The sequence below is a fragment of the Neodiprion virginianus genome, chromosome 1 (genome assembly GCF_021901495.1).
Source record: "Neodiprion virginianus isolate iyNeoVirg1 chromosome 1, iyNeoVirg1.1, whole genome shotgun sequence".
Taxonomy (NCBI): Eukaryota; Metazoa; Arthropoda; class Insecta; order Hymenoptera; family Diprionidae; genus Neodiprion; species Neodiprion virginianus.
Window position 1 is genome coordinate 5,489,116 of NC_060877.1, and position 20,507 is coordinate 5,509,622.

At 38.8% G+C, this 20,507-nt stretch overlaps 2 protein-coding genes across 25 annotated transcripts in view; one reads left to right on the forward strand and one right to left on the reverse strand.

Annotated features, from left to right (window-relative positions):
• LOC124302276 (calcium/calmodulin-dependent protein kinase type II alpha chain) overlaps window positions 1-20,507 on the forward strand; it is a 96,170-nt gene that overhangs the window by 57,808 nt on the left and 17,855 nt on the right. For 11 of the 24 annotated variants that reach the window (XM_046758346.1, XM_046758253.1, XM_046758275.1 and 8 more), the window contains exons 4-11: window positions 3,885-3,939; window positions 5,632-5,770; window positions 6,112-6,214; window positions 6,615-6,793; window positions 7,975-8,097; window positions 8,195-8,278; window positions 10,024-10,084; window positions 18,363-18,452. In XM_046758346.1, coding sequence (XP_046614302.1) covers window positions 3,885-3,939; window positions 5,632-5,770; window positions 6,112-6,214; window positions 6,615-6,793; window positions 7,975-8,097; window positions 8,195-8,278; window positions 10,024-10,084; window positions 18,363-18,452 — 834 coding nt within the window. Of the gene's footprint in view, window positions 1-3,884; window positions 3,940-5,631; window positions 5,771-6,111; window positions 6,215-6,614; window positions 6,794-7,974; window positions 8,098-8,194; window positions 8,279-10,023; window positions 10,085-16,168; window positions 16,175-18,362; window positions 18,453-20,507 lie in introns of all 24 variants that reach the window. The other 13 variants (XM_046758262.1, XM_046758290.1, XM_046758365.1 and 10 more) reach the window with 2 other exon arrangements.
• Window positions 1-20,507, reverse strand: part of LOC124302354 (uncharacterized) — a 51,494-nt gene that overhangs the window by 30,714 nt on the left and 273 nt on the right. Inside the window, exon 2 of the mRNA XM_046758470.1 lies at window positions 8,825-9,186. Coding sequence (XP_046614426.1) covers window positions 8,825-9,186 — 362 coding nt within the window. The remainder of the gene's footprint in view (window positions 1-8,824; window positions 9,187-20,507) is intronic.

Here is a 20,507-nt window from a genome sequence, read left to right on the forward strand (position 1 = left end):
AGTAGCTATTCACGTGGGTATATATTTACCATCGTAAAATATTATCCAGCACATTCGCTCGTGCCAACGGGTTTATGAAATAGATATAACGTGAAATAATTCGAGCCTCGAGGACACCGCACGTTGAGCAACGTACAGGATCTTATATCCTGCGGAGAGCGGTAATTTTTTATACCCGCCCGAGGTAACATAGTTTTTAGTTAAGTATCAAAGTTTCAAGTAAATTTTCGACGGCACGGTTCGTGTCGTCTCCGATTTGACTCGGTGCTATACAAATTGTATCGAGTAAGACGAAGTTTTTCACTCGGCATTTCTCTTCCCCGTTCTTTCTGTGAAATTGACGGAGGAAATTATGAAATCGATGTAGGTGTACCTGTTACAGGCGGGACGACAAGTCGAACGTCCGAAACACTCCGAGCGGTCGACGTTGAATGGTTTTGACGTACGGTGAATAAAAAAAATTGCAAAACGTATCAGATTGCGAATGGCAGAGCCGCGGCGCCCCGCGACAACACTCGTCAAGCCTGCTCAATTTCACGATAAATTAACCCGAAAACGGGGCTCGGCGACGAATATACACTGTCAAATATTCGGTACCTCGTCGCTATGACGGAGGCAAGAAATATATCCAAATTACACGGGTCGTCACGCGTCGAAACCGGCTGGCCTTAAATTACGCTCCGTTGCAAAGGGTGGAGAAGTTGGATGGAACGTGAGAAACAGGTTCGACGAATCGGAGAGACGCGAGAGACATTGGAAATATCGCGGTGCTAATTCCAATTGGGCGTAATGGTTTTGTAAATTTCTCCATTGCCAATCGTTTTGTTGATTTATTTTCAAGCTAAATATTGAAAAAAGAAAAAATGAATAAAAAAATGTTTAAAGCCAAACGGATTACATTTTTTTCTCGATATCTAACTTGAAAATAAGTCTAACGATTGGCAGTGAGGAAAAATGCCACACGATCTTTTGGCTTTAGATGGCTTTCCGAAACCGAAAGAGCGTATAAAAGTATAAGCTCTTTTGAAATTAGCACCGCGACATTTCTCTTCCCCGATCCTGTCGTTGTTACACGCTTTTTAATCCTGCTGCCAGGGAAATCGCGTCGATCGCTTCCACGAATCAACCGCGTCAAAGATCGCGAGACAAAACCTCGCCAACGAGATGTCCTGGCATTGTTAATGGTCCGCAATCTGCTCCCGCAATATCGCAGTTTCTCGTCCAGAAATTAAACCTCCGGTTATAACTTTGAGGGAGATTTTCAACTGTCAAGAGAAAGGGGCTGAGGTGGGGGTCGGAGACTTGAATCCCCCGTAAAGTTGATGAACTTATCGCGTGCTCGGATATAATCGTGCGATACATCGTTTCTCCATCGAGGCAAACCGTGAAAGGTAATGATAAAAATCACTTTTATCTACCGTTCGAGCTTTCGCGGCAGGTCGATATGTCTGAATACTTTCGACGCTGACGCTTTTTACGATTAAATACAAGCCGAAGGTTCTTCCAGAGGATCGCTTTGGACCGTGATTACGCTGCACCATGACGTCACGTGGATGATATCCCTGTGCGGGATTCTCGTCAATAATTAGAGGAACGAAGCCGTATAGGGTATCTGTCTCTAGCAGCAGCAACGAGGATATCGAATATCCTTTGACGCCTGCTTTACTGGTTCGTTAAATTCAAAATAAAATATGGGATTAAAACGAATCCCTTCGCGTATGTAATAATATAACATAGATTGGAGAGGGTAAAAATGGAACGATTGTGCGATAAAGATTTCGTTACCATAAATGCACGTGTATCGACGCGAGCTGATTACCTAATACATACGTACTTCGCAACGATTGAAAATGAAAAAAAAAACGAAAGAATTACGTCGATCTGCCGCATGAAGTTCGGGGTGACGTTGTTCACCCTGAAGAAGTAAAGTCGGAATACGAAATGGCAGATCAGAAAATCAAACGGAGGATAGATTTTTCAATGAAGTATCTATACGTAATATATAATAGCATCGGAGTGACCGTGCAGAGAAATCCAGTCTCTGGTCTTTCTCGGCTATAACTGATTCTGACGATGAGTAAAAACCTTGAATCGTCGAAAGCGAGTGGCGCTGACCGAGTAATTGCGGAAAATGCAGTTACTCCCGATTTTCAACCCGACGCGAATTACCGAGCCCTGCGGAAAAGGAGTAACGTACATTAAGCGTCATCCGAGACAGAGACGATATAATACGGTTCCTTGGGGAAATCTACGGGGGACGAAATCGCCTTTTAAGAATTTCGCAGCAGAATCTAGGAGACGCCGTCCGCCTATATCTGCAGGATCCCGTACGTCAGTTCGTCTGATCAGAATTCAATTTCGCATAGGTGGATATCCCATCCTTTTACACTCACGCAGCGGTGTTTCTTTCTTCCTCTTCGTCTTCTTCTTTTTCGCATTCCAAATACCGTTTCAAGATTCAATATATCACACGCCATTTGCGCCGTTCACCCTCTCCACCTCATTTACCGTACACATCACCGTCGACTCGTCTATAACATATGTAGGTACGTACGTTATACCTGAAAATGAAATAAAAAAGCTCAGCTACTGTAGGGAATGTGTCGAAAACTGTTGCTGTCGCAAGGCTTATTGGGAGTCGAAACCGTCGATGAACCTACACTCGGACACTCTGATACTGTAAACGATGCCTCGATCACCCAGGCCGGCCGGACTTGACGCCAAACGCTCAAACTTTGTCCAACTATTCCTATCCAGCGGTTGAGTGACGGCCATTGGTACGAAGCACGTGTATCGGTTCTACGCAGGTACACCCATACCTTGCTTTAAAGTGTGAATACGTCCCGGAAAAGTTGGTCGTAAAGCGAAGAGCCGTATAACGAATGAATCATTTTCACACCAACGCATGCAAATTCAGTTGGGTCCGTTCCAATTTTTGATAAAATAATAATTTGCTGGGTGATGAAACATTTTATTCTCTTTATTTCCTATAAAAATGCTTGGGTAAAATCACTTTTATTTTTCGCCGTTCAACGGACCATTGTTGGCCGTAAATCGAAAGAGTGCCGTATAAAGAGCGGCTGTATAGAGAGGTATACAGGTGTAGGAACAAGTTCGCGACCTTTCAGAAAAGTTTTGCCGAACGTAGGTATAGTACCAGGGCGGCTTCGCTTCCACACCCACCGGCAGCGTGTCGGTGATTCGGAGCACAGAAGTCCACCGTTTTTTAGATGTACTACTCTTTACACGTTCCAAAGAGCGTCGTATACTCTCGTCGAAAGACCTCTCATTCCGCTCCCCGAATAACCTACAAGTCCTGTTTGTACAGCATCAATAACACCCGAGTCTTAGGGGAAATGTGATGATGTAATCGAATCACGCTTACGTCTTATTTATCTCCGGTCGAACACTCTGAGCCTAAAGGATTTCCGAGGGACATTTATTTCCCCGATAATATTTCCCCGGAAATCCCATTACTTCGAGCAACGTGACCATCCGTGAATAGAATTTCGATTCCTGCCTGTATTACACATTGTATATTTATTGAACATTTATAAACACCCCCGGAGAAATAAGAAAATATCGCTGTTAAATTAAATCGGTAGCGGACTCGTTTCATGGTCGCCACGTTCTACTAACCGCCAATGTATAAATAAGAAATAGTTTCACAGGTGGAATTAGGTGGGCGTAACACGCGTGCCGTACGTACGTATTATACGATATTGTACGATTGTTATACCCACGGTGATGCGAGCACGTGTCCGTTAGCCCGTAGATCCATGCTAATTACCGACGTATCGTACGTACCCCCGAGAGATCGAGATCGATATCGATCAGTCCCGTTTGTGCCTAATTGTTTCCACCTTTTTGTTTTTCTGTTACAGTAAGATTACACGACAGTATACAAGAAGAAAACTTTCACTACTTGGTCTTTGACTTGTGAGTATGAAGATGATTATTCGCTTCTTGGACTTATTCGATTCTCGTTGTCGTTATTGCGTAGCGCCATTTTAGATATTTTTATGCAAGCCGTGTGTTGTAACTATATACCCGGTACGAGAAGATCCATCACGGGGAGAGTAAAAAAAAAAAAAACACACGACGAACAGCGCATATCGAGAAAAAAGTTCGTTTGACAAGTTCGGTTACACTGCGGAATTTTTCCACAAGGATGATAGAGAAAAAAAACCGGCCGGCGGAAGATTGATCTGCTCTGAGCGGAAAAAAATTGTCGGTGAATTCAACGGTATAGAGTTTTTGATTGACGACGTCGGTAGAATTGACGAAAAAAAAAAAAGTAATAAGTACTCGACGAGAGAGGGGATACGTGAGTAAATATTATTTGTGCAAGACCTCGTTTTAAACAAGTGACGTAAATTCTTCGTCTATGCGTATAGCCTGGACATGGAATACATCGGCGAATAAATTGATCGGAAAACTCGGTATGAGAAAAAATATTCGCGAATAAAGTGAAATGGAGAAAAAGAAATTGTCGCCAATTATATCGAATCGTAAAGTACACGTATTTTGATCGTTTATACCGATAGTCGTATACGATGTCCAAGAGTCTTTGATTAACAATAAGTTTGAGCCGGCGCAGTAACTGTATCCCGAAACGAATGTTAAACATTTCTCAGGCATGACTGTATAAAATGCCGCCGAGGACCAAAGAATGAAAAATTGTCCAAAGTGAAAGTAGGTCCTCAGCCGAGTTATTATTTCTCTTATTATTCGTACGCGTGTGAGTGCGGTATTTTTTCTCCCTCCTCTCGCGTAATTAAATTTGTAAAGTTTTCATTGTCCGTCCGTATAACGCAACTGTCGTTGTAAGCAGTTTAACCAATATTTGATCCTCCTCGGACGACTTTCGACACCCGGCGAACGTTCGTTTCGTGTCCCGCTGTGCGTATCGCGATCGACGTCTTTCATTATAATTTCATTATTGCCCAGCGATGAGTTTTCTTTGTTCGCGTTCGCACGTCGTTCAATTGATCGCCGGACCTATTATTTTGTAAAAAAAGATTTCTCAATCCTTGGTCAATCAACCGGCGATTGCCCACCGTGGAAAAAGAAAATAAAGGAATGGAAAAGAAAGGGACGGAAATGAAATGAGAAAAAAAAATCACGGACCAACGGTTCGAAAGGAAGTGATTGAAGCGTAAGACATGTCTCTATAATAACTCGCGCTCGTTGCAATATCGAACTTCATCGCTCAGGCCTTTACGTCAAGTACAAAGTACAGCCACCGAATCACGATCCAATATAATTACAATTTCAAAGGTGCATTCAGCTTTTCACAATAAATAATGTACGTGATCTCTGATCTCGTTCATCATTGTCGGCTGATAATATCGTCATTTCGAAATAGTAATTGGGACTAAAAGTATACAATTATCCAATCACAAAGAACTCATCTACCGACAAGTAGAAAGGTAATAAAAACAATCCGAACTCGTCACAAAATTCGTTCAAAATTCCTCCTCACGGCTTGCAAAAATTTTCGAGGCGTTTTTACGGCGAATCTCTACTGTATTTGAACTTTCGAAAATTGGTATCGACATTTTTCCCCCTACACCCTGTAATTTTCGTGGCATAACGTGAGGTGCGCACATGCACCGGATGAAATTGCAGAGTAACCGGCGGTGAACTCTTCGAAGATATAGTTGCACGAGAATTCTACAGTGAAGCTGACGCGTCGCACTGTATTCAACAGATTTTGGAAAGCGTTCATCACTGTCATCACAACGGCGTTGTTCACAGAGATCTCAAGGTAGTTTAAACGAACATTGTAAACAATTTTCCGTATTTCCTGTACATATGTTTTGTCTCCAATTCCATCTCGAATGACAAGTATTTTTTTTTTCAAACTCAAGATTAAAATGCTTTCGGAAATAAGTAGAAAATTCTTGAAAAATATGTAGACAAACAACGGAGGGTGTAAAAACAAGTTTAAACAAAAACGGGACGAATAATTTCCAAGGAATACGAGCTCCTCAAATTTGCTTTCGTAAAATAGACGAGATATAAATTTGAAAATCCGGTATTTTGTGTTGAAAATGAGACGACTCGAGACCACCTGAAAAATCTAACATGATATTTACAATTTTTCAGCCAGAAAACTTGTTACTAGCCAGTAAAGCAAAAGGGGCTGCAGTGAAGCTCGCGGATTTCGGTCTCGCCATAGAAGTGCAGGGAGAACAACAGGCATGGTTCGGTGAGTGTGCGAGCCCTACGCAAGTCGAGTTATACCGGCAATATTGCCTCTCATCGTCTTTTCCGTCACAAACTCCCGGCGGCCACTTGAATATTCAAAATTCGATAATTGCTAATTTTCCGAGCCGTCGGATCCGCGGAATACTCGCAAAAAGTGTCGCGGTGTTACGTATCGAACGCGATCTGCACGATACGATGACGATGAATATCAGAGGCATAGAAACGGGTATGCAGTCTGCGATGAGATTCAATCACGAATATCGATCTATCGTCTAGTAGTAAATTCTGAAATCACATGAGGCAGGAAGGAGTTTCCGTTGTTCCTAAATTATATCGAATTTCAATTGAGCGAAGAATAAAATGGCAAGGGAAATGAGAATAAGAAGAAAAACTAATTAAAGGATTCGCCGGAACGCCTGGATACCTCAGCCCGGAAGTGCTGAAAAAGGAACCCTACGGAAAACCGGTAGACATATGGGCATGCGGGGTGATATTGTACATCCTCCTGGTCGGTTATCCTCCCTTCTGGGACGAGGACCAGCATCGGTTATACGCACAGATCAAAGCCGGCGCATACGACGTAAGTTGAACCATTATTTAAGTGCGTTACAACGACCAACGCGATGCGGGGATTAAAAGTGTGTGTAAAAAAAACGTGTCGGAGGCAGTCGAAGCTTTCGATTCGATTAATCCTGACTCTCGTATAAACTGATCGAGGTAAATTATACCTTTACGTAACGCGCGTTGCATGGGAATAACGGGCTAGTTTCTCCTCTCCTTCTAACTTCATCGAATTGCGTTGCACGTACGTACAATTTTGGGGAAAATTTTTTGAGAATTTTTTTCCGCCTTTAAGTTTGTCCATATTTTATAACAAGGTTTTCTATATTATACAACTAGGTCCTTGAATACCATTTGGAAGAGTATATTTGTCGTAAAATGATAAGAGGCCTTTTTTGTAGAGCTTTCGATTCCCTACGAAAATACGTTCTGGTTTTATCAGTACGCTAATGCGATGACGAGTTATAGAATTCCAAAGTTTGAAACAAATTTTTCTCATCTTATTTAAACGGGAAATAGAAAATCGGGACGAGGTACCTTTGAATATTAACAATAAAAGCTGAAACTTGGACAGCATCTTTTGTCGTAACTTGAAGCAATATTTTCGACTGAATTTTGAACATAAGTAGGTAGTCCATTTTTTGATACACTCCAATACGTATACGTGGTTGGCGGGAGTAATTTGACATTTCACCCAGAACTTGCCACCGCTGATTAATCGCGTTAATTTATGCACGATCCTATTTGTAACGCGTAGAAATCTTTTCCGTGCGTCACGAGACCTTCTCGCTGCACGTGCGGCGGCTCTTTATCATTTTCCCCGCATGCCGGAGGTTGACCAAGGTACACACTTCGTTGCAGCGAATTGCATTCGAATCAGAGTCTCGCAACCCGAGTCGTGATTAAACTGAAATTGAAACGACGCGTGAGTAGAAACCGCCTCTTAAAAAAACAATCGACGACCGACGAACAGCACCGACGATAACAGTCGGAAGCTTCGTTTCGCGACGATTTTGAAAAGAATTTCGAATTATCATCCGAATTTAAATTTTTGAAAAAACATTACGACATTACGATCTTTCGTCACGTCTATAAGAATCTGACTGCGAGCCGGGCAGAGATCGGCAGTTTCGGTAAAATTCAGAGGACCCAGTCCGCTTGAAACACCACGAGCACATCTCACCATGTCAAATTCCACAGTACCCGAGCCCGGAATGGGACACCGTAACAACCGAAGCAAAGAATTTGATCAACCAGATGCTCACGGTTAACCCAACCAAACGGATCACAGCCAGCGAAGCTCTGAAGCACCCATGGATCTGCGTACGTATAAATCCTCGCAGCTGGATCTCTGATTATCGATAATTTTCTCTCGAAAACGGACGGCTCTGATATTTTCCACCTTTTCTCTGTCCCGCAGCAACGAGAACGCGTAGCGTCTGTCGTACACAGGCAAGAGACCGTCGACTGCTTGAAGAAGTTCAACGCGAGGCGCAAGTTGAAGGTAAGAACGAGAGAGTCCGACAACGATGCACCGGTCTCACCTAACGGTCCGACTCGTAAAATCGACCCTTGACCCAACCGGCTTGAAACCTCGTCTCCGACAAACCCGACGACTCATTATCCACCGCAGTTGGGTTCCATTCGAAGTTGTAACGCCGACCTTTCACCGCATCGCGCACTCCTCGACTCGGAGCTTCCATTTCCCCTGCACCATGCACTCGACGTTTGTTTCATCCCGAGAAATCCGAATCTCGTTCGGCTGGATCGAATCTACGAGGTTCGCGTTCGTCCGATCCTCCCACCTCCCCCCCCCCCCCCCCCCCAACGTACCGAGTATTTCAACGTCAAAATACCGCCGGGATTAGAAAAGGCATGGAATAAAAAAGTTTCAAAGTCGAAGATTCAAGTTTTCGTGAAATTCGTCGAATTGACCGGAGTCGATATCAACGATTCAAATCCGGAAGTCCGGAGTTTCGAATCGGTTCCAACCGCACGCCGGACGAACGGTAATTCGAAAAGGAAGGATCGATGCGTGAATAAGTTTTACCTGAGAAAGCAGCTCCGCGAGTCTCGACGACGCGATCCAGGCTGGCTCATCTCGGCTCGGAGAGACTCTCGGCGAGTGGAGAGCCGGAGTAAGTTTACGGGCGGTGGTCAGCGATACGTCGGAACGCATCGGTAGTCGTAGTGCGATATTGGCGACGGCGATCGCCTCCGTCGGAGCCAGTAATCGAACGGAGGAGGCGGCGAGACCGGCCCGGTTCTCCTGGACGGCGACGATGAAGAGAAGGATCGGAGGCAGGCGGGCAGTTGGGTTCGGATTGTTGAGCGGATGTGACATGACTGGTTGTTGTTGTTGTTGTTGTCGTGGCGGTATCGGTGCACCGGTGACTCGGAAGGATGCGGGCCCTGAAATCAAGATTCGTGCTTTGCAGGCAACAGGCGACAACGATACCCGAGGTGATCAATCCCGGAATAGAAATTTCCAGTTTCGTTGATCGCTCCTCGACTATTTCTCGTGGCTTCGAACGATTTAACCGGTTTAATTATAACTTTGTACGCTCAGTTTCCAAACTAATTATCATTTAATCATACCGCGATCTCGGATCGACGCTGCCAACTACCCGTGCGCTTCCTTGCAAGGGATTAAAATTTTCAAGCTCAACGGTCAAGGGTCGAAAGGGGATTGAAAAAAGGAAAGAGAAACTTTGAAAACTCGAGAAATTGTTGGATTTTTTTTTTTCATACTCCGAGGAAATTTTGTTTCGCGTTATTCGTGTACACGCACACTGATCAAAGAGTTTGTTCACTGTTACAAAACCTGTATTTGGATATGGAGAAATAAATGTCTCGTCATCACGTATAATAAAATTTTATGTCAAGCCAAATATGATTTGTTAACTATTAACAAGTTGCTACCGATCATTACATAACCGAAGTAAAATTTTGTAATAATAATGAAACATTTATTTTGCCATATCGAAATATACGCTTTTTAACAGTAAGGAAACTCTTTTCTCGGTATATAATTCCATCTTTCGAGTTTTTACGGTTAATCTCGATCTTTTTCTTTCCTCCGTCGATTCGTTTCTTCATTCATCTTATACTCGTCTCTTCGATTCATTGACAATTTATAATTTTCACATACCAGCGAAATTCATACGAATATTAATTCAGGCAGCCACTGACCCACCTTCAGATCACTCACTAAATCCCGGATTTTTTTCGTAACGCGTGTGTTGACAGGGCGCCATACTTACAACGATGTTGGCCACAAGGAACTTTTCCAGTAAGTATGATACGCAGGGTAAGTACCTCCGGCCAACTTCGCAAATTTTCACGACCCGAGCTGACGTAGTAATGAAAAAAACTCGATCCCTTTGATCTTCACGACCGATATGTACCTACACGTGAAAACTGTCCACCTACCCCCTTACCCAAGTGCCCCTGTCTAGTAGAAACCGGAAATTAATGTGTCGCATCCCTGTCGCAGTATTATCACAAACGAGACAGTGAGATGCTGGACTTTCGACTGGTTTACGTGCGATATCGAACACATTTTTACCACTCTCACACAAGGTGAACAAAAACTTGTCGAAAGAATTGGCGAACCTGTTTCGTTTGTAAAAATCCTGCTGAATTGATAAAGTAAAAAGATGAATAAATATTATATGTATTAATGAGAAAAAAGTTAGATGCTGCACACCAGTAACATATACCGTATGTGTTTATCCCCGATACCCTGCATACGTAATACGTTCGTCCCGCAGAATTAAAACGTGCACACCACACCGTCCGGTTGAAGTGTCAAGTATGTAAAGTTATGGTACGATTGAAGTAGTTGACAGATGTGTGACGATGACGACGACGTTGCATACCTCTGCACAAGGAGTGACGCGTAATTAAGATCGGGAATGAGAAAACGAACGGTACCGGAATTCCAGTGTTTGTCAAACTGTTATACACGTGGGTATGATACTCGCGAAAATGCGTAAGTGCGACGATGCGAATCTGCGCGAATATTCATAATGTCGCTAAATATCGGACCAGCAGGGAACATTGTAATATGGTGAGGCTGCGGTAAAAACAAATTTCGCGCTTTTTAAATACTGCCGAATTGTCAAATAAACACGCGTAATATCTTCCGGATTCTCGTCCTTGATTTCATTTTACCGGCCGACGGGCAGTCCGTGTCAACGATTACGTTGAAGTTAGTAACGTTACTGTGACGATTCATGCTAAGGTAAGACTGCGATTTCGCGATTTGAATTTTTCCGAAATTCGGTATACCTACCGTAATAAAACAAAACACATTCGTGCTTCGAAATCTCAGTTCCTTAAAAATCATTGTAACGTTTTTTTTTTTTTTTTTCAAATAGTAACTTTTTCCCCAATGTTTCGTCACGATAACGTTAGGTACCAACTTCAACCTCGTGATATCTACGAGGGTTCTTATACGAATACATCGATGAAACGAAAGACGCTCTTGAACCTACTGCTCCTTTTTTTATCGTACCAACATAATTGTACATACATATCTATATATATATATTTATGTATAGTATATATAAGAGATTATTATTGACATTACTTCCTGCATCACATGTATTATCGACTATGTTTAGTACCACGCATCATCGTCCGAAAGATTTTTTCGTGTGTTGTATTACATATATATACATATATATATATATACCATTACACCTTTACCCTTGGAATGTTTAGCCGAGTAGATATGTGTGCGTGTGTGTGCGAGGAATGTGGGTGTATGCAAAACTCGTCGAAGCCGCGTTCTTACACCTACTCGCACGATCGGCGAAGACACAAAAAAGAAAGGAGTAACCTAAGATGATGATGCAGCTGCTGTTGCGTATTCTTTTCGTGCAGTAAATTTTTATACAATTTTTCAAGTCAACGACTCTTCCTCTCTCTCTCTCTATCTCTTTAAATTCTTTCTGTACCTAGCTTCCAAGTTTGACCAATATTGTTGTGGATAATAATAAACCTTATTCCATTAACATTGTATTCTATTCAATTCTGTTTGATTCTTTGGTTCGCGTTGTGGGATTGAAGAAATTCATCGTTAGAAATTTCATGCGGTGAAAGCCATTTCGCCAAATTCCAATTTCGTCTCGTTTATTTATTGTTATTAATATGCATGTGCAAGCCGGTGATTATATGACGTCATGTCTCTGTACATTAATTCGAACAAATTTTCCGAGATTTATTGGGTTGAAATTTATATGCAATCTATTGTGTCATTTGTTTTTTTTTTTTTATTTTTATTTTTATTTGTTTTTAATATACTCTACACACTTTGATCCTGAGTTTATTTTGGCACTGCGTACAATATCGCAATATCGCGTCGCGCCTTTGACCATTTTTCACAGTTTTATTATTAGTCAACGATACTGCGTTAACTGAATTGCGGTGAAAGCTGCAACGACGGACTCGACGGGTATTGCATACGCACATATTACTTCCGACATGTATAATCCAATTGTCGGATGCTTGGGTGTGTTTCTAGGTATGTGTACGTCAGCACCTTTGATCACGCCGTATATCCCGTATTGAAATGAAATTTAAAGATACGAATTCCATTGCACGACAACGAATCGTCCAAGTTACAATAGGAGAAAAAAGTACCCTGTGATTGAAGCAAAGTGTCGTAATCAAAGCTTGCAAGCTTTCTCGCTGACGATTAATTTTACACGTCGAAACGAAGGAAACTTGAACGTAAGTTAAAAGTAAAGAAAAAAAAGAAAATAAAAAGAATCGGCATTCAACGTTTAACCGAACGAAACAGGCGGTCGCGGATGCCTTGCTGATTAAACGATTCTAGTGGATTTATAAATTGCATCAGACTTGCAAACCGAGGATAAGTTATCGGCAGTATTTCCCAAAGCTACGCGCGTGATAAGCAACGGCAGCTAAGTTTAGCCGTTAGATTTACACCAGCTAGGCTACAAAACTTGGGCAATTAAACTTCCATTAAAGCACAATGCAGAGAACAATAAACAAGTTTTACGATACGATGAACAGCGCACCGACTCTCCTTCGCTTCTCATCCTCCTCTTTAGACGCAAGAACCGCGTTCCGCGTTTTCTTGTTGCGATCCGTTTATCTGCACTAGCCGCCCTTATTTCGCAACTTGTTTTTACGAAGCAGCGATAAAGACGGTATGTTATGCGAAAAGTACCTACTCATCTCGCTCTTTCGTTTTTGTATTTACCAGGTGAAAGTTATACAATTTCGGGACAATTGTCGGACGATTTTCTTATTCCCGGGGAAAATCTAGACACGCTGGGGTGAAATTTTTCTACAAAGAAATTTACAGATATCTAAAATGGACGAATGAGAGTTAACGGTGATGTTTCATATACACCGAGTTTAAACTGTTTTAGTATTAAAAATCCATATTTATACGATCTCGCTGAAATCGTTCAGATTTTTCGTTTTCTCTTTCGATTATTCTGTATTTTTCTTTCTATGCATTCCGTTTTCCTCGTTATGCTTGACACATTCAACCGGATTGTGTCACGTTTTCTACATGGGAAGAACGTTGTATACGTAATTTTTTAAATTATTCTCTTTTATAATATACGTATGTACACGAACATGGATCCATTACATGCGTAAGGTACATGAAGTGGGCCGGAGGTATATTCCTCGCAAAAACAAAAATAATAATGAACATGCAGTGAAAGAAAAGAAATTAACAATATGTTTTTCAATTACGAAATAACTCATCAAATTTATATACAACGACCATCATAGACACAAACAGGCTGACAGATTGTACGAGTACAATAAGACACGCGCATTCGAGACTAACGACAAAGAGAAATAATAAGATTGTGTTCTAAGAATTATTTCGACGTCGCGAAAGTAGCGAGAAAAAGAAACGATTAGTAGAAATAGTCTGTAACGTAAAAAAGATTTCATTTCAACTTGATTCAGTCTTGAATAGCTTTTTTTAAACAAGTCATTTATACAACATTGAGCGATCTCTACAATAATAATACACGTATACAAATTTCATCCTCAGAGCATGTTTCTATTCATTCATTTATTTATTGTCATAGATTTATATTATACATATATCACAATTTTCGTCTCTACCAAAACAAATTATTGTACCTATGACAAAATCTGCAATTCAAATCAAAATTACAACGGTAGAATAAAATTTGATTTTAATCTTATCGCTTGACTTGAATTTTATTATTTATTTATTTTTTTTTTTTTTATTTAACGAAACAGCGCAAGTATTATGATATATAAACCAAAATTACGCTTTGTGTTTTGTTCGTATATTTTTTTTTTCTCTCCGGGTATCGCGAACTCTATTAGATGAAAACAATTGCAATTTCTACAATTAACATAGTTAAAAATATTCACCTACTCAAGTTTCCAGACTTTCGTTCATAAAAGTCACTAATAAGTCAATCGCGCAAAGAGTCACATTTTAATTCCTGTTCCACGTATAATAACGCTGTATATCTAATCCTGAAACATAGTTTTCAATTACTTAGGAAAATTGCATATTATATTATAGGTATATAGGTCTCACCGTAGACTAACTGCACTACTAGTTGAAATGTTTAAAATTGCATTGTCTCATTGCATACGTATTACACATCTGTTTATAGATAGTTACTATACATATATATATATATATATATATATATACATACATATATATGTATGTATATGTGTGTGAATAATTTCCTAAATATGAACGATAAATAATGAAAACCATGAGAAAAAAAAAAACGAAATGAAAATAATAAAAATTTCTAATCGAGTTGGAAGAATAATAACGATATACAATTAAAAAAAAATAGGAAAAAAAATCTTCAGTTTCATGTTCCTTACACACGTTTATTGTCAATAACGAGTAACTATAGCTATTGTATACATGTCACGATCGCTTGACTGTGTCTCTGTCTTTCTCTATTATATGTGAACTAAAAATATCTCCAATGGGAAGGCTAGCTTGATTCTAATACGAAATTTAAAATATATAAAATCTAGACAGTGTGATTTTGATGCATTTGAAACTTGATAGAGTGCTTGTTCATCATTAGATTATAGCTGATAAAAATTCATAGAATTACACATAGTGACTTAATCATCGTATAGATATTTCTTTTCAATTTTGAAAATGATTTTTTCTTTTTCCTCATTATTATTTTCTTCTTGGTTCACTTTTATCGATGATTAACAACATTCATTCATTTTCTTAACGAGCTGCATTTGACAAAATCATTTCAAAAATCGTGGCCAAATATTTCTAAGAAAAATAATTTGCGATAAGAAAAAAAAGAGGGGGAAAAAAATTAACTTGCAACCGTGATTATTCTTCTTAGAATGGCGAGCGACGATTGAATATAAAATATATTATAATTGTCTTCAGCGTCGAGTAAAAAATGATACGTTTATACGAAACTTCGATTACCACTGAAATTCGATGCAAGAAAAACGAGATAGCCGTAAGGAATAGAAAAAAAACAATAAAAAACAAAGGAAAGAAAAAATTTTTCAACGAGGCCAAGACAATTATACGATATTATCTGTCATGTAAACGTGGTAGTGTCTGTCATAATTACCATAGAATCATAGAACATAGTTTATCACCATATTGACAAAAACGAAAAAAAAAAACACGTAATGCCGCATTTTGCTACACACCGTCTCGACTGTCCATATGATAACACGTCGAATCAGATCAAATAATATCACTTGATTTCGATAAACTCATCAGTTTCACGTTGCGCACTGCAATTTTACACGTCGGATTATGTTTTTCACACGAACGTAAGGTCGAGAGAAAATTACACGATAAAATTCCGCACTCCGTAAAATGTTCGCGTAAAGAGAAAAAGTAAAAGAAAAGAGAAAAAGAAACTTGCCAAATTCGTAATATAGACAAGACGCGAAAACTGCTGCCAAAGTGAAATTGTATTTTTCAATTTCAACACCATTTCCATTCATGTTACACAACTACGTCACACGTATCACAAACGCAAACCTGCCGCATTACTAATGTAATACAGACGCATTCGTCACAATATCACCTGTGTATTTATACTTCAATGATAAGATTGAAAAGTAGGAAAGAAAAGAAAAAAAAAAAAAAAAGAAAGCACACGTCACGACACGGTAGTTAGTTTGGTACGTGTAAATCCTAGCATCTAGCAGCAAGCAAGCAAGCAAGCAAACAAACAAGCAAGCAAGCGATGTTAACGAGATGTCTGTGTCTGTTTTCTTTGGTTCACCCCCGTTACTATCAACCAACCCGTCAATGAACCAAACCAACCACGACCAACCATACCAATCGAATCGAATCGTATCGAATGAAAATCTTGCCGTACGCTGTGATCCGAAGAATCTGGTAAGACAAGTGTCATGTCATGTTTTATTGTCAGCAAAAAAAAAAAAAAAACAAACGAAAAAAGCCGAATTACAAAATTAATCGTTTCGATATTTTCCAAAAATTTTTTATCTAACACGTGCGCTCAACAAACACAATACACTAACAAATTTTATTCACATAAAATATTATATATACATATGTATACGCATGTACCGAGTCGGATCTATGAACAATTGGAAAAATCTATTCTGTTCTAAAGAGCCGTAAAAAAATCACGCGATCATCCAATCGCTGTACAGTTTCAGTGCTAATTGTTATACTATATATTTTTTACAACGCCATTTGGCGGGCTTGCAGATGTTGATCACACTTTTCTCTTTTACGTCCATTGAATATATACATATACACACTTCGGACGGTAACGATAACTTGGCGTAATTGAACATTTTGAAGTGAAAAAAAAAAAAAAAAAAAAATAAAAAATAAGATGTAAAATGAAACAACAATTATACGTAATTGTGCCGTATTAAAGCAGAATAGATTAATTGCTCCGGCAATTATTACAATTCGTTCTATAATTACGTATACATATAGGTATATATAAGAAAAAAAAAAAAAAAGACATTATTGAACGGCTTGGTATGTTGGGTTGCGGCCATTGTATGTACATACACGATAACTTGTACATATATATATATATATGTATTACTTCTTTCTGTTGCATGTTGCGTCGTCATGCGTTTCGTATTTAAGAGGCGTGAGTGAATGACCGGGGGGGTGAAAATATTGTGAATATCAAACTGGTTGTTAATTTATAATCACTCGCGATGTCAGTTCTCGCCGAAGCTTTGATTTCTTTTCATTCGGATGATAAGTGAGATTTATAATTAGTGCAATTAAGTATTTAAATAAGAGGAAAAAAAAAAACGAACAGACAAAAAATAGATTAACGAATTATTCCTAAACTGTAGTATTACTGGCGAAATAAATCTTTGCTCGAATTCACGGAAGTAAACGTTACTTACGATCAGTGTAAATACGAAACGTACGATTAGTGCGATGCCTAAGTGTTTAGTGGATTTTGTTTATTATTATACCTGTTATATACATGTATATATATATATATATATATATATATATATATATATACATGCATATGATATACGTATACACTCTAGCATGCCGAACACTGACACCACTCGCTTATAGTTTTTGTCTCTATTTACGATTTTTATATATGTATGTTATTGTTAACAACGAAAACACGATATAACAAATGAAACCTTGTCCCAAGTTATTGATATGCCGAATGTTGTTTCGACGCTCTGTAATAACCAACATATTAAACCCCTTCTTCTTGCACACGTAAAAAAATTAAAAAAAAAAAACACGGGACGTTCCGGCTGTTATTCGCGCCTGGTTGTATTTTTAAAAACGAAATCAATTCTACTTTCCTTGATTGCAATAATTTCTCTCCAATACGATAAAAGGCGGCGCTGTCAAGTTGTCGCGAAGTTGTATACGAACAGATCGGAGATCGTGATAACAGTGAGAATTCCCCGTGTCTGTAATATCCCCGTTATACATAGATTGTGTAAAAAAATACAACTTGATAAAAGAAATTTCATATTTAACATCGGTCAACGTAAAATATCCATAACTTGTATCGATTAATGTCAATCATATCCAAGTGTCGACGACGCCGCGATTTTGACTACTCAATGTATACGGTTATCATACGGAATGGCTAATATCTACTTTGATGCACATTTTTTACATGATTCTAAAATTCGTTTCGGTTTGGGGATAGCTGAAGGAACATTTAATACTTTGTGTATTATTATACATAAATGTAATACACGTAAATGTCGTGGTCATAAATGTATTTTCAAATTAAGTTCTTCTATTTCATTTTTATTTCTTTTTTTTTTTTTTTTTACTTCAATTCTTGTTCGTTTCTAACTTGAGGTTGTTAAAAAATGTTGACGTTATTATTACACCATTTTCATTTTATATTGTCTACATGGATATGTTGTTCTAAATTTATAACGATTATTCGTTTCACTTTTGTACAATGCTATATATTATATAGAAATTCAATAGCGGAATATTGAAATCACGACTCTGAAAACATTTTAAAAATTTTTTCTCATCAACGCTACGTTAAATACCCGTCAAGTGTACTAAAATAATTTGCTCAATGCAGGTCGAAACACCATCACGAAAAAGGGAGATGGTTCTCAGGTGAAAGAATCCACTGACAGCAGCACCACCATCGAAGACGATGACGTCAAAGGTAGGATGCTTACACTCGTATTGATAAATATTACAATAATTATATTCCCGCGACTATTGGAAAGGTTGTCACATTGAAATTCTTGTAGATCAAATATCAAAAAATTGCAGAAAATTTTGTTTCTTGATTTAGAAGTGTTTTTTTTAATTCTCTTTTTCTTCCGTTATTTATAAGCCCTCGCGAAATTGCTTCGAACCGAAATGATGAGAGTGAGAGTAAAAAAAAGGAAATTTCACGTTGTACAGAAAAATGTTTAAATACGAGTTATGGTGCCCTATATAATGTTTATGACACAGAGTAGTCTAGCATATAATCGAATCCTTATAGCTTAAGCAAATGCTTCCTATCCAAAAAAAAAAAAAAACTAATCGACAACTGACTCTTGTTATTTCGAAACTCGTAGGTTGGCTCTGATGACAACATGTATAAATTCTCTGCTTTCTCTCCCATTGACAAAAGAAATTTTCGACAAGTGATCGATATGAAAATTGGCACTATAGTACGATAGGCTCGCAATTGGATTTGTTAGAAAAAAAAAAAGAAAATATCGTCGAAAAGAAATTAAAATGAAATTAGAAAGTTGTGTGTTTGGCTGAGTATATTATATATTGTATATCGCATAACGATGAAAATCGGCTGCATTTTGTCAAGGAAATGCGACAGCGACACGTGACAGAATGCATTCGGCGTCACTGCATGCATGTCCTTTCCTATCCACGCCGCGTATTACTCGCCATATTTATTACACGGTATGAATATGATACCGTTGTATAAAATTCGTTGCAATTTAGTTTTGACAGGGTCGCGACAAATTCACGCTACGTACTTGCAGGCTGAAAATAAAAATTTTATGAAATTTTTCACCAATTTTTACCTGTCAAATGTCGCCACCCTGTTGATAATCCGACCTGAGGACCATGCGTTATATATGTATACCTACTTACAACCTCTGTTCATATAGTTAATAACATTCAAATATCTCGAGTAAATACCTACAACATCGTGAGATGTAACGAATAAAGAACTTTCTATGCTTTTTTTCCAAATAACGGATCGTTCAACGACAAGCGAACTCTTTCGGTTTTTCTTCCCCCCGAGATTTTAAGAATCGCGTAATTTCACGTCACGAGGATTGCTTTCGTTCGTTATTTAACCCTTTCAGTCACGCTATTCAATTTCTTTTGGCTTGGAAATTGTGCAATTATACGTCTCCTATGGATTTGTCGACGCTGAATGCGAATCTGATGTCAAAATTTTTGCATGAAATATAAAACCAACGACAAAAAGGAAAAAAGATAAAACGAAAGGGTGCCACTGTATTGGCTTCTGTGAATGAAAGGGTTAATTCCTTTTCTCTCTGCTTTTGCCTCCTGCAGAGGAAACGCGGTTCTTCTTTTCCTTTGCCTTATCGCGAGTTTTCCTTTCTCCCCCGGAATATCGAAAGCCAAATTCAACGATGCCCCTCGACGGTAAATTATGAAAATCTGTACTCCGAAGTTGCGTAATGAGGGTCGGTAGAGAAATTCAGACCGAATGAATCTTTCGAAATACGCAATCTTGCGTTTATAACACAATTTCAATTTGGCGCATTAAGCAACAGGAATTCCTCCGAGTGTTCATTGTGCGAAAGAAGCTTCTTTCAAACTTTTTGAAATTAATTAAATATCGATCGGAAAAACCGTTGTCCGCTTGCCTTTGAACTGCTGCCTGTTTTATGTGAAAACCTACTGTATTTTCACGCCTTACGTGGTTGACATTGAATAACATACATACACGTAGCTATATTTACGTGATACAGTAGCGTTTCTTATACATTATACGTTATATATACGTTTGTGCAATAATATCGATGCTCACAAATCCATAACACGTAGAAACATTAATCCAGCGTCATCGATCTTTCCCACATAGTCAACTATAAAATTGTTTCACGCAAATAACACGATATTCGAATTTATATACGTTGAAAAATGTCTCGACGAATAGAAAAGAAATCGTAAATTCCTTGCGTACAATAGACGTATATAATATATATACATATACATAAATATAGCG